The 13,045-nt window shown below is 38.5% G+C and overlaps 1 protein-coding gene across 2 annotated transcripts in view; it reads right to left on the bottom strand.

Moving 5' to 3' along the window:
• Positions 1-13,045, bottom strand: part of DCBLD1 (discoidin, CUB and LCCL domain containing 1) — a 60,202-nt gene that overhangs the window by 23,395 nt on the left and 23,762 nt on the right. For both annotated transcript variants that reach the window (XM_090279783.1, XM_090279784.1), the window contains exons 3-4: positions 3,840-3,974; positions 2,431-2,482 (exon numbers count right to left, since the gene is read on the bottom strand). In XM_090279783.1, coding sequence (XP_090135909.1) covers positions 2,431-2,482; positions 3,840-3,974 — 187 coding nt within the window. The remainder of the gene's footprint in view (positions 1-2,430; positions 2,483-3,839; positions 3,975-13,045) is intronic.

Here is a 13,045-nt window from a genome sequence, read left to right as displayed (position 1 = left end):
GTCGGGGTTTACTCCCTTAGCCTTTCCCCTGAAGAGGTATGCCGCAAGGCAGCGGAGGTTTTTTGGAGTCAGAGTTTTCCTTCTCTGATGTGCCCTGACTGGAAGATCGAACCAGCGACACTTAGCTCGCAGGCCGACGCTCAATCCACTGAGCCAAACCAGCCAGGGGAACCACATCCAGGTACTGCCTAGCTAACTACGTGACTCTGCATAATGTATATAATCCCCCTTAAATTCAGCTTCCTCATCTGTGGTTGAACCTTCAAGGGTCACCATATCAATAGGCCGTGAATAACAACTACACATCTGTGAAAAACATGCAAAAAGAAAGGCAAAATATTGTAGGAACAATTGCAACTTTGAAGATGAAGGCCATATGCTCTTGTTTCTATATATACCACATTACAATAATGTTTACTCCAGTTTGTTTAAAAAGAATGTACCAGCCCAAACAGATTCCAAAATAGCAGTTGCTTTGACTTCATTTCCTCTGTTTCCTCCTGCTGACTTAGCAAATTAGATAAGTAACAACACCTAATTACCAAAACTATCCAAATAAATAACTCACAATTCTTTTCCACTGACCTAATGGAGTCCAGCAATAATTAAGGAATTAAGAAATAAAGACAATGAGGAATCCTACTGTGGGTTTACAATTCGTTATCCTAACCCATAGAGCCAGATGTATTTCAGAATTCAGACATTTTTTTGTCACATTAATCAGGTATGGCCACCAAATGAGTTATAAAAATGTTTTCACTTTTAAAGCTTTCTGCATTTCACAATTATAAATAAGGGACTGTGGACCTATATTAGCCATCATACCTCATCTTTGCCTAACCACTACAGTACAACTGGGCTACAGCTTACGTCAGCGATTTTCAACCTTTTTCATCACATAAACTAATTACTAAAATTCCTCAGCACACCAAAAAACAGATCCTATTTTTTTGCTGATCTGACAAAAAATAGGTATAATTTTGATACATTCACACCAGGCGGCTATTGTTGTCAGATATTGTAGTCAGATACTGCATGTTTAAAATTTCTGGCAGCACTCTGGTTGAAAGTCGCTGGCTTTGATGATCTGAAACCATAACCTCCCTCTAGGCCTCAGTATATTCCTTCCTTTAGGAGGACAGAAAATGCTCACTGATGCCCATTGGGCCTGTCTCCACTGGCACTGCATAGGTATGGCTGAGAAGACCTTAGAGAATGTTGGCCAATATCTATGTCAGATGCGTGGCAACTTTACAGACAATACTTAATTACTGGTAATTTTTATTTTTGTTTTTTCTCTAGCAGACTTAATATTAATTAACACTAGAGTTTACTTTGCATATAAAATAATCTCATTTATTAGAAAATCTGAGATGATTAGAACCATGGACCCTTGAGCCTTAATAAGTGTGCAGTCCTGGGCACGTTACAATACTTAACTGCTTTGTGCCTCTGTTTTGGGGGTACAACAGAACCTACCTTTTAGGTATGTTGGAACACTCACATGAGTTGCTTATATGCTAAGTCTAGGCATTAAGCACCTGGTACTAAGAAAGCACTCAAAGGACTTATAGTTGGTGTTGGTGTTGTTGGCAATGATCTCTAAACCTGTGGTTCTCAACTGGGTGTGCATTTTGCCCAATGGGAGATATTTAGCAATGTCTGCAGACATTTTTCGTTATCACACTGCCATATGGAGGTTAGAATGCAGGGTTACTGCTGAACATCCCACAATGCACAGAACAGCTCTTCACAACAAAGAATCATCCAATTCCATGTACCAATGGTGCCAAGGTTAAGAAATCTTGCTCTAGGCTCTTTTACTTTATAGATGAGAAAATGTACATCAAAGAGATTAAGCAATTTTTCTAGTTAAGGCAGAGATGAAAATTTTCATCTCCTTTTCTCAGTAGGTTTCCATTTCGTGAGAAAGATAAAGTAAACACCCTTCAAAAGTCAAAGAATTAACAAAAGTCACTCCCAAATGTAGGCTAGGTTAAAAAGGCACTCTAGACTCCCTTACGGCTCATTGGTACTAGAATATAACTCAGGGATCAGCAAAGTGTGTCTCAAGGGCCAAATCCAGCCTGCTTCTTGTTTTTGTAAATAAAGTTTTATTGGAACACAGCCCTGCTCATTTATTTACATATAGTCAATGGTTGCTTTTGCATTATAGCAGCAAAAAAACAATATGAATAGATGCAAAAGAGATTGCATGACCTGCAAAACCTAAAATATTTACTATCTGGCCCTTGATAGAAAAAGTTTGCTAACCTCTGCTGTATAAGAAACCATTTCAAATATTCTTTGCGAGTTACAACATAGATAATTTTTTAAAAATTAAGTACAAATAATATCTGATTTGTTGTCAAGGAAAACAAAATGTTCGATAGCGTATGGCTGCAGTATAGCCAGGACACCTATATTTACCTGTATTCCGTCTTCAAATAATGATTAGCTCGTTCCAAACACGTTATTAAATCTGTCATAAAGATAACTGTAATTAGCAGACTGAATGGAAGTTAGGATATTCATGCTTGAAAGATTTCTTTTGAAATAAAAAAGATGATTTTTAAAAAGCATTTATTCATTAACTAGTTATCTAAATTTTTCTGTTTAAAAATAAATCAAAACTGAGCACAATGTCCTCAGGATTCAAGAGTTCCCTTCATTTCCCTTTTCTGCACCCATGGTTGTATTTCAGTGGTTACCCAGTAAGCGACAACAGAATCTGTTTCCAATAGAATAACCAACACTGGGTAGTTACTACCCCCTACATGCCTATAAAGTTCATGTGTATAACACCCTTGGCAGAAGAAAAACAATTTTAAGGCCCAGTGTGATTCATAGAGAAGGTTCAGGAACACTGTAATTTAACAATTTAGCTCGTGGCATCTAAGTGACCTGAGACCAGGTGTTTACTGAGAACACGAACAGCCTCTTAACTCTGGTCATCAGGACCAAGGACTTAAAAAGAGGGTGCTCTTTGGGTATGGAACCAAACTAATACTCAGCAACAGAGATGCTAAGATACTGTGGATTTTTATGCATTTATGTCAACCTAGTATAGGTTGCTGCAATAGTTCTCCCTTTCCTTAATCTTTTCAATAGTTCTTAGGGAGCAACATATAGTGAACACTGGCCACGCTGGGCCTGCTGGGATTGGTCAGATTTCATTGGCTGAGCGGGAAATGAACGGTGCACCCCCTTCCCAGAGTATTTCTGCCAGATGAGACTGAAAGCAGAAACTCTGGGCACCTCTACGTCCTGGACAGACAAAGACAAAGAGTAGACTGCACGGTAATTCCTCTGGAGTACAAGAGGCCTGCTTTCCTCTCTCATCATTGTTCATGTTTCCCTTTTCGCCTGCTCAAATGTCAGCTGCGTGGTTAGGAGGCTCTGATAGTGACTACATCCTGCTCACACTCCCATGTCTCCCATGCCAGTGCACTGGTTCGTGTGTGAGTGATGGGGGTGGGGGTGGCGGTGGGAACTGGATAAAAGGCTTCTCCTGTGCTAAGAAATGGGATGGTGGAAGACCACAGAGAATAGCCAGACCTGAAAAGGGTCAGGACAGTAGCCCTAAAGTTGGTCCACTCAAAGTGACTAGGAAAGTGAGATCAACTCTCTTCCACACAGGCCAGCTAATCAATCTAACAGGTTCCACAAAAGCGATCCGTTCAGACCTAAGTACTTACAAAGGCATTGCATTCCTCTCTTCCTTCCCTCACATCTTAATTCTGTCTCCGAGGGCATAAGTATATCCAGAGATAGTGATGAGCAGCAAAAGGAATTCTTAGATAAAGGTTTACAGATTTGTGTAGATTCGTCTGCTATACCTGGATGGTCACTGCTGGCATAGGTCAGCAAAAAGCCCCGCCCGGAAGTGTGGGATCCACTCGCAAAGCGAACAGTTACTTCACTTGTGTTCAGCAAGAGTACTTTGGGAACATTCATACTTCCACAGTATGGTCCTATAAACAAAGCACATTTTTGGCACATTTCAAAAGTTAGTGCAAAGAACTGGTATATGGCATTTTTTTCTGTTAAAGGTCAAATTTACCAGACAGCACATATGTAAAATGGTAATCATCACTCAACCGGACTTCTAATACAGAGACTGACAGTGAACCTGATAATACCAACCAGCCAAAGAGGTAAGTGGCTAACTCTGGATAAATGATAGGCTAGAACCAGTTCATTGTGAACAATCCAAGAGATAGGTTTTGCTTTTTGTAAAAATAAGATTAGCAAAGTTCAAATACATTAAGTAGTAAAGAAAATTTTATCACAAAAGTGGTATTCTAGGGGCCTCTTAAATTTGCTCAAAGAAACTGACAAATTCCCTTTTTTAAAGGAAGTTCCAGAATTAAAAGACTGCTTAATGCCCGGTAAACATATTCTCATGCAGTTTACATATTTATCTGTCTCTCACAGTAGCTTTTGGTTAACCCATATCATTTATTTTGATTTGTAAAATAAAGTTCATAAAAAAGAATAATTTCTAAAGCCTTTTGAAATACTATAGTAGAACTTACGCAATGAGAAGTATTACACATTGTTTCTAGAATAAGTTGCTTGAAAAGCAATAGGAAGCTCAATAAACTTTGAAAGGACAAAATTAGATTTGAAGCTAAAAAAATAAAATGCCTTCCTAAGACTACTCAAATTACAGTTTAGTTTGTAAATTGTTATCTTAAGAGTCATGTATGCAAGACAGTAATTTCTCTGAAAATAGGGATTAGCAAGCAGACTTTGAGGACAGGTATTCTTCATCAACTTTTTCCAAAATAAAGTAGTATGGGAAGAGTCAACAACAACAATAACAATATCAGGTTAAGGAAGGAGGAGGAAAAGAAAAGGATGACCCACCTCAACGTGAATAAAACTGACGACACTAGCTAAGACCAACTTAGGGACCGAACTGCGGAAAGAGTCAGGTGAACATAACTAAGCATTCCTCTCCTGATATAAGAGACAGAATTTCTCCTCCATCCTGTCCTTGTCACACAGTCTGAGATGTGAAAGAGTAAGAGAGAAATGCTGTGTGTTTACCTTCATGCCCCAAATCACCTGTTGGTCTTTATTTTTAAATTTCAGCAAAATCCAAATAAAAAAGATCACTTCCCTCTTTAGAAACACTCATCATATATACTTAAGTACATGGGTTAATACTTTCAAATTACCTAGCACATAATGAGAGCTATGTAAGTACTTGTGAAATAAGTAAATGAATACATAAAAAAAATAATAATAATGTCTGTTTCCTTATAGACTAGGTCCCATGGGGTTAGGAAGTTTTCTTTCACTTTATCTCCGGCAGCTTGTATAATATCGGGCATGTGGTGGCCTTTCAAATACTCTTTGAATTGAAATAAAGTTAAATGTTCTTCCATTTGCAAGTCTGTTTTAAAAAATCAAACCTGATTATAAAGATACATAAAATAGTTCATCTTGTCATTTTAAAATATGAGGAAGTCAGGAGAAGTGTGGAAAAGCAAGAAAGGAAATCATTACTTTAATGGATACAGGGATTTTTATGAACATTCATAGCACTCACAAGCATGGTAGGTAGTCATTTTATACTAAATCCATTTTTGTATCATAATAAAGTACAATGATAAGTATTTTTGCAAAATTAACAGGAGTTGGATTACTGTGCTTGACTTTTGCAAGTTATTCTGTTTGTTTACCTACGTTTGAAATTTATTTGTTCTTTGCACAGATTAGGGAAGATAATTATTTCATAAACATAAGAATAAAAATGAAATAACTAGTAAATTGTTGCTATTAACAAATCAGAATATCTTTCTAACCACATTTATCTTTTCCTAGAGGAAATAAAAATATATGTACTCCTCTCAAAATGGTGATAATATTATCTCTTCTTTAATTTCTATAGCATTCCAATAAGTTCTAATAAAAACAGTGAGGTAAACAAATCTAAATTTATTATCACTGAGAACTTGTTTGGAATTTTTTTAGTTAAAATCTATTTGACATATAACACTGTATGAATTTAAGGTGTAAAACATGTTCATTATACATTTATATATTTTAATATGATCATCACAGTAGGAATAATTAGCACCTCAATCATGTTACATAATTATCATTTCTTTTTGGTGGTTGGATAATTAAGTTCTAGTCTCTTAGGAAGTTTTATGGTTATAATACAACACTGTTTTCTGTACTCACTATACTGTTCATTACATCTTTAGGCTAGGACTGACTTACTACTTGTTGCAAGGTTGCACCCTTAATCAGCATCTGTCCTGTCCCCCAACCCCTCATGCCCTGGTGCCTACTAATTTATACTGTTTTTTTAATGAGCTTGGCTTTTTTAGATTCCACATATGTGCTATCTTACAGTATTTGTCTTTCTCTGTCTGATCTCACTTAGCATAATAGGCTCAAGGTTCATCCATGTTCTTGCAAATGTCCTTCTTTCTCATGGCTAAATAATTAAGATTTTTAAAGCATTTTTATGGTAGTTGAAAGGAATGGTTGCAACATTGTGTATATTTTACACAAAGAGATATGTATGTATGTCATCACATTATGTTGTTATACAATACATATGATTTTCCAGACAGAAAAATACATAAATATAGTAAAGTTCTGTAATTTGGTTGCATCCTCCCAAAGTCATGACAGGCACACAAATATTACTGGAAGACGTTAAAAGAAAAGAAATGTAAACACACACACTCTTCTAATCAGCCTTCACCTAGAAGCACTAATCCATGTCACATTCTTATCGATGTGCTGCAAAAATATAACTACATCCTACAGTGAATGGGATATATATAACCTCTCTGTATAAATGCAATCAATAAAAATCATTTTGATGGGCTCATCACGGTACAACCATGACAATAGCAGGAGGCAGTTTTAGTCCAGGGTGGGCAGAGAAGTTAAGTAATGGCTGTTCTATTGCATATGGCAAAAGCAGAAAGAAAACAAAACGAAAATCCCAATTAATGATTATCTAAAGGTTTGACAGATAAAGAATTCCTTTCACAGACTGGAAGTTAATAATTGCATTCCTAGAGTCAAAAGGGACAAAGATGAGAACAGAAAAACCTGAGTGGCAGTGAGAGGGAAAAATGGCGAATGGGAAGCCACTGAAGGATCCTGTGTCTGTCCCGAGCAATGCTCTCAGTGTTCAGCCAGTCTCCGTGGGGAGGCTCTTTTCTTATACAGCCATTCTACATTCACACCTGCCCAAATGACATAGTTCACCATCGTATTCTCCATCCTCACTTTTAAAAAGAGTTTACACCTACATTTAAACATCCACAAGACAGTATCACTGGAAACCCAAATGAGAGCTTGGTGATTTGCAGCTTTGACCACGGTTATATCTCCATCCTGGGCTGTGTTCCTGGATTGGTAAACCTGCCTTGGTTCACAGTCAGACTGAACCTCAACCCCTCCTGAGTGGGTCTTAAGAACTTGAGCAGACCGAAAAGTAGGACTCCCAGTTCTGCTTCCCCACTGCGAGTGCTATGTTATGTAGAACTTGGACTTGCAGTCTCACTCCCACTTCTCTCACGTCTATACTTGTCTGCGAGGCAGGTTCCAACTTACTTTCCAGTATCAAATTCCCTCAGACTGGGGCATAGCAGAAAGGCACTTCATTACGTAGGCAGACAGATCAGGAAAAAGAAATACTTTGACCTTTTGTGGAATATAACAGTAGGCCCAGATTGTGGGAAGAGCTATCAATGATTCCAAACGGAATAGCACTGGGGCGTCCGGCAGCTGACATGAGGCCAAGTCCTAACAGACAATGGAGTGATTTCTTGGACAAAAGGAATAAAGGGGCCAGGAACCACAGCTTTGAACACAGTAGGCCAGTTCCTCTCAACACATCCCTTGTTCGGGGCCACTGTTCCATGAGGAGCTGAGAGGGGAAACCCTTTATCTTTCCATGTGTGAATAAAAGAAAACTGTCCAACAAGGAAGAATGAACCTTCTGCCCAGAGGTAAGCCCAGAGCCCTTTTGATTCTCTGGCAATCGGAAAATCCAGGCAACAATTTCTAGTACTGCTCAAATCTCCATGGATTGTGTGCTTAAGTCTAATAACGGTTCCAGGTCATCTCAGGAGCTCTATGCTTTTGAGCTTGTAACGGATGAAACTAAGTTATTGTTTCATCTGTGAAAGAGATGTGTCACAAAAATGAATGCATACTGTTAAAGAGAGAGACCGCTTATCCCTGCATAGCCACTCCCTCAGTGGTGAAAAGCGCAGAACCCAAATGAAAACCTAACTCCTAAGGGATTTGTCATAAACAACAAAAAAATCCTAAAAACCTTCATTAACTGCATGAGCAGTGTCTGAAGCACACATTTAACTTCTTACGATACACAGAACAGGCCCATGAGCCTACGTGACGTTCCCTGGGGGTGCCACGGCAGAGCCAGCCACGTGGACAAGATCAGCTGCCAGACAAGTGGTACCCAGCACGGCCAGATCTGTTTTTGGAGCCACGCTCATGAAACGCTGCAAATGCCATGCCATTTGACTGCAGTTTGTTTTCCACTTGTTTTTTTTTTTTTTTTCACTGCAAACATAAGGTTTGTCCTTGCTTGCTAATTGCAAGTGTCATTGTACAAAATCACTGCATTTTCAGGGCCATTTTCTTTGAAAAGGAAGGAAATTAACATAAAAAAGGGATATTCCTGGACTGTGCCATTAAAACCATAGTCACATAAGAATGTAAGTGGTATCCCTGGAGAGTTTTGGTCTCCTGTTCCCAGACAAAAATCAGTGACAGATGATAAATGAACCAGGCAGATTCCTAGACAAAGGTGTGGCTTTCCTTGGGGCTAAGGCACGTCAAGAAGCGCCTGAACACTGGAGCTCACAACCCACCTAGGCCATTACTTCTGTCTCAACAAAAGAGGGTAATTACTGAAACTAAATCACAGTGCAGTCTCCAGGGGAGCATTTGGGGAAAGGAAGAAGGAGGAGGAGGCCAATAGCTTTTTCTCCTTCAGGCTTATGATTATGTTAATAAGACGTCTAGTGTGGAACACACTAGCTGATATAAAGTTTTGCATAAGTTAAAAATTCTTCTGAATTCTAACTTGGCAGAAAAGGCAAAACAAAACAAAACAAAACAAAGCAGTCCTTCTCGAGAATTTCCACCACAGTAGCCCCAATTGTAGAGAAAAACACAATTCTAGGGTGTTTGAAGCCCAAAACAACTTTCCATACAAGCTAGAAATTTCTTCAAAAGTTTTTGTTTTCTCTTTAAAAGTAGTAAGAATTTTGCATTCTCCATAATATGAGTGGGAGACTTGTAAAATAGGAGCTGTCAATCTTGTGTTTTTCTCTATCTGGAATTTTTAAAAATCAACAAACAGGGGGAAATGATTGGATCTTATTACATTACGCCGGCTATGTATTATTCTAAAATACTGTCACAGAAATTTTGTTGCAATTGTAAGGCAAATACTTAGTATTATTTCCTACTTTTTCCATTTCTCTTATTCCTGGTGTAATATAAAAGTTAACACTTGACTTCATATGGTTGTACTTCTAATAAGTCTGTGAACAAGAGTTAAAAAAATATTGGGGGTGGACATGGAAGTACAGGAAATGTGACAGAACAATTCTGGAACTTCCTGGTTTTCCTATAGTGCAAATCATTTAGTAAAACACACCTAATGAATAATTTCACTAACTACAATTAGTTTCACTGGCCATGATGCCTCCTTAAGCATTTTGACTATTTTTAAACCTTTAATTTATACTGATACTCTGTATGGGAGTGATTTCTCAGAAATCCATTTTATTTCCAGTACATCCCCATGGGAAGGCCCTCAGAAGTTTCTACTTCTTCCAGCGAATAACAACCAAGTGCTACAGCCCAGGTCTTATGCACAAGCCCGTGATCATATGGCTTTTGTCATACCAAATCCGGAAGCACAGTGCTTAAGAGCGGGTTTCTGAAGTCAAATGCCCAAACTTGAATCCCAGACCTAGTCAAGGGATTATAAGCATATTGCTTGACTTTTTTAAGCTTCAATTTCCTTATGTATGGAGGATGTCACAGACAGGTCCTCTATCAGAGGGCTATTGTGGTGGATAAATGAGTTAGTAACTCTAGGGACTAAACCCAGCGTATAGTATATAGTATATAGTTGAGTGCTCAATTGCAGGCACCTTCTACATTATTTTATAGTCTTTTCTATATAATGAGTAGGATCCTAAAATTTTATATAAATCAAGTCTTTCAATGCAGTCAGGATGTTTATATATAGAGAAATCTTACTATAAATCTTTCTACAGTGTGAATAAAATAATTTATCTTTAGTTTAAAAAATCCACATTTTTAAATATGTCTGCCAAAATCAGGCTACATGTGATCTAGTTTATTAAAAGTTAATTGAGCATCTTTAATTGCTAGAGTATGCTAAGCAATAGGGGATAGTAAAAAGATAATAAAATGCAATTCCTTGCTCAAGGATCACCTTATCTGGTAGAGAAGCTAAAATAAGCATCTTAACCTGAGATCAGTGCACTACTGAAGGCTTAGAAAGACAACATGAGCCACAAAGAGGCAGTGACTAGTGTTGAGGGACATCAGAGACAGTTCCAAGTTGGGTAGCATTGGACCAGGTTTGCCTTTACTCTGTGTGCGCATGTGTGTATGTTTGTGTATGTGCGTGTGCATGCGTGTGTGTGTGTGTGTGTGTGTGTGTGTTAGAAGGGGCAGAAGAACAGGGAAAAGTAGAAAGAGAGGGACACATGGAGATACAATATCAACAAATATCCTGGGGCATGAAACTGTGACACATTTAGAAAAAAGGTGCAGAGATAAGGAGACGCAGAGATGAGGTGGACATGTGGGCGAGGAAGAGAAGAAGCAAGTCTATACAGCAGGCTATCGAGTTTCTGTAGACAGTGGGGCACAATTAATAACTTTTAAAATAAGAAAAGAAATTATTACAACAATATTTAACAGGATAACCTCAGATAGCCTGGAGGAAATGGGCTGGCCAAAGAAGAAGGGAGAGAATCAGGACACTTTTAAAATAAGAAATGGATGCAAAGACGGACTGGCAATGGCAGTGGAAATAAATAAAGAAGCCAAGTTGAACATACTATGGGCTTAGAGAATGTGTGTTGTCTTCATCTCGTGAGGCTGAATGGAGAAAATCTGTACGTGGAGTGAGTTCCTGCTTACGGAAGCCCTACCATGTGCTTGGGATGATTTGGGCAAACGTAGACCACTAGGGGTGCACCAGGAGGAGCCAGGACATGCATGCTGCTGCAGCTCTACCTCGCCTTGGGGGAAGGAGACTGCTTGGAGTATCGAGAGGGGACAAAGGTGTTCTCTGCTCTCCATATCTAAGATAAAGACAACTGAGTAGCAGGTAAGAAGAGGAGGAGGAGAGGAGGAGGGAGAGGAGTGATGATGAAGGCTAGCATATACTGCATGCCTATTATGTGCCCGGCAGGTATCATTCTTGTAAAATCTAGATTTCTATCTACCTACCTATCCATCTATCATCGATGCAGCAATTACCCATATGTGGTATATACTATTATTTTTCCCATTTTAAAGAGGAGGAAATGGAGATACAGAAAGATTTAAGTGATTTGTTCAAGGTCAAGAATTAAAAAATAAGCAGTAAGGCATGAATTTGAAGACACACAGTCTAATTCCAGAGTCTACACTCCTAAGCACAAATTAAGAAGAAAATAAAACCTACGCTGAAACACAACTGTTAATCTGAATCCTTTTTGAAGGCCAACCTCGTTTTACTGGTTCACAGGTGACCTGGGTGGAGAAGTCTTGAAAACTCCATCAGAACAAGGTCTTTTGAGATCCTGAGAAGCCAGGGACCTGGTTCCCATCAAGAGTCCTCCAGGAGGTTTTCAGGGGACCCAGGACCAACCCTAAACTCCACCTACCAGTGGAAGATAACTTTCAGAGGAAACCTGGCACATGAAATCTTTTTGAAATATCAGGGGAACAGAAATGACAGTTCCTCTGGAGCCCCAGGTAGCAGCGGTGGCAGAAATAAACCCTTGAGTACATTCAAGTCTCTTTGTCCTTTGTGTGGCCAGCAAGACTAGAAATGGAACCTAACCAGAGGGCTAGTAAAGGTCACAGGGTCACTGAAGAGTTTCAAAGTTCAGAATAATGACCTTCAGTATGAATTCACAGTCTTTCCTCTTCAGTGTCATAAATAAAACAATGCTAAATATTTTTTTTTTATATTTTAAATGCAGTATATTGGAATGACACAATGCCTGGATCAGCACCTATTTCCCCCCCAAGTTAAAGATATTTTAATGTTTTACACAACTAACCTGCATCTCAGCACCAAAATAGCAATCTGAACTGTACTATGCAACAATGTTAAATTTTAAAGAAATGTTATTTAAATGAACTCCTTGTTTAAATCTTCAAATTCCAGGTTTAAAAGGGAATTTGTTCAACCCTAGAATAGGGTTGGCTACCTGAGTCAAGTCTCTGTGCTCTTATGTGTTCCCCCCCACACACAAAATTGTCCTTTGAGTCCTTGCAAAGTCTCGTATTACACTGACCTCTCCGAACAACGGAGAACTGTTTGGGAAAGTCACTGAAAATAACCTCCATGAAAGTAGTTTTGAATTTAAAAAAAGAGTCCCCCTGACAAAGGCAGCGGAAAGGGGAGCAAAGAAACATATTTCAGATTCACTTCTTATTCCTGACGGGACATATGCCCTCACAATTGCTAGTGTTGGAAATTAATGTAAACAAGACTTTTAAAGATGACTTTAAAAAGAAATAATGTCATGTTTGTCAAAAATTTGCAATCTGAATTTAATCATGAAGCACATCAAACCAACGCCAATCAACTGACATTTCTACAAAGTAACTGGTCATCACTCTTTCACGTTTTAAAACTGTACAAGAGACAAAGAGAGATTCAGGAATTGTCTCAGATTAAAGGAGACTGAGGAATCATGACAACTAAATATTTCATGATTCTGTGTTGGATCCTACAGAAGAAAAGAACATTAGTGTTTCTTTTGAA

The sequence above is a fragment of the Furipterus horrens genome, unplaced genomic scaffold, assembly GCF_987537825.1.
Source record: "Furipterus horrens unplaced genomic scaffold, mFurHor1.1.pri manual_scaffold_6, whole genome shotgun sequence".
Lineage (NCBI taxonomy): Eukaryota > Metazoa > Chordata > Mammalia > Chiroptera > Furipteridae > Furipterus > Furipterus horrens.
This window is presented reverse-complemented; position numbering and strand designations above follow the sequence as displayed.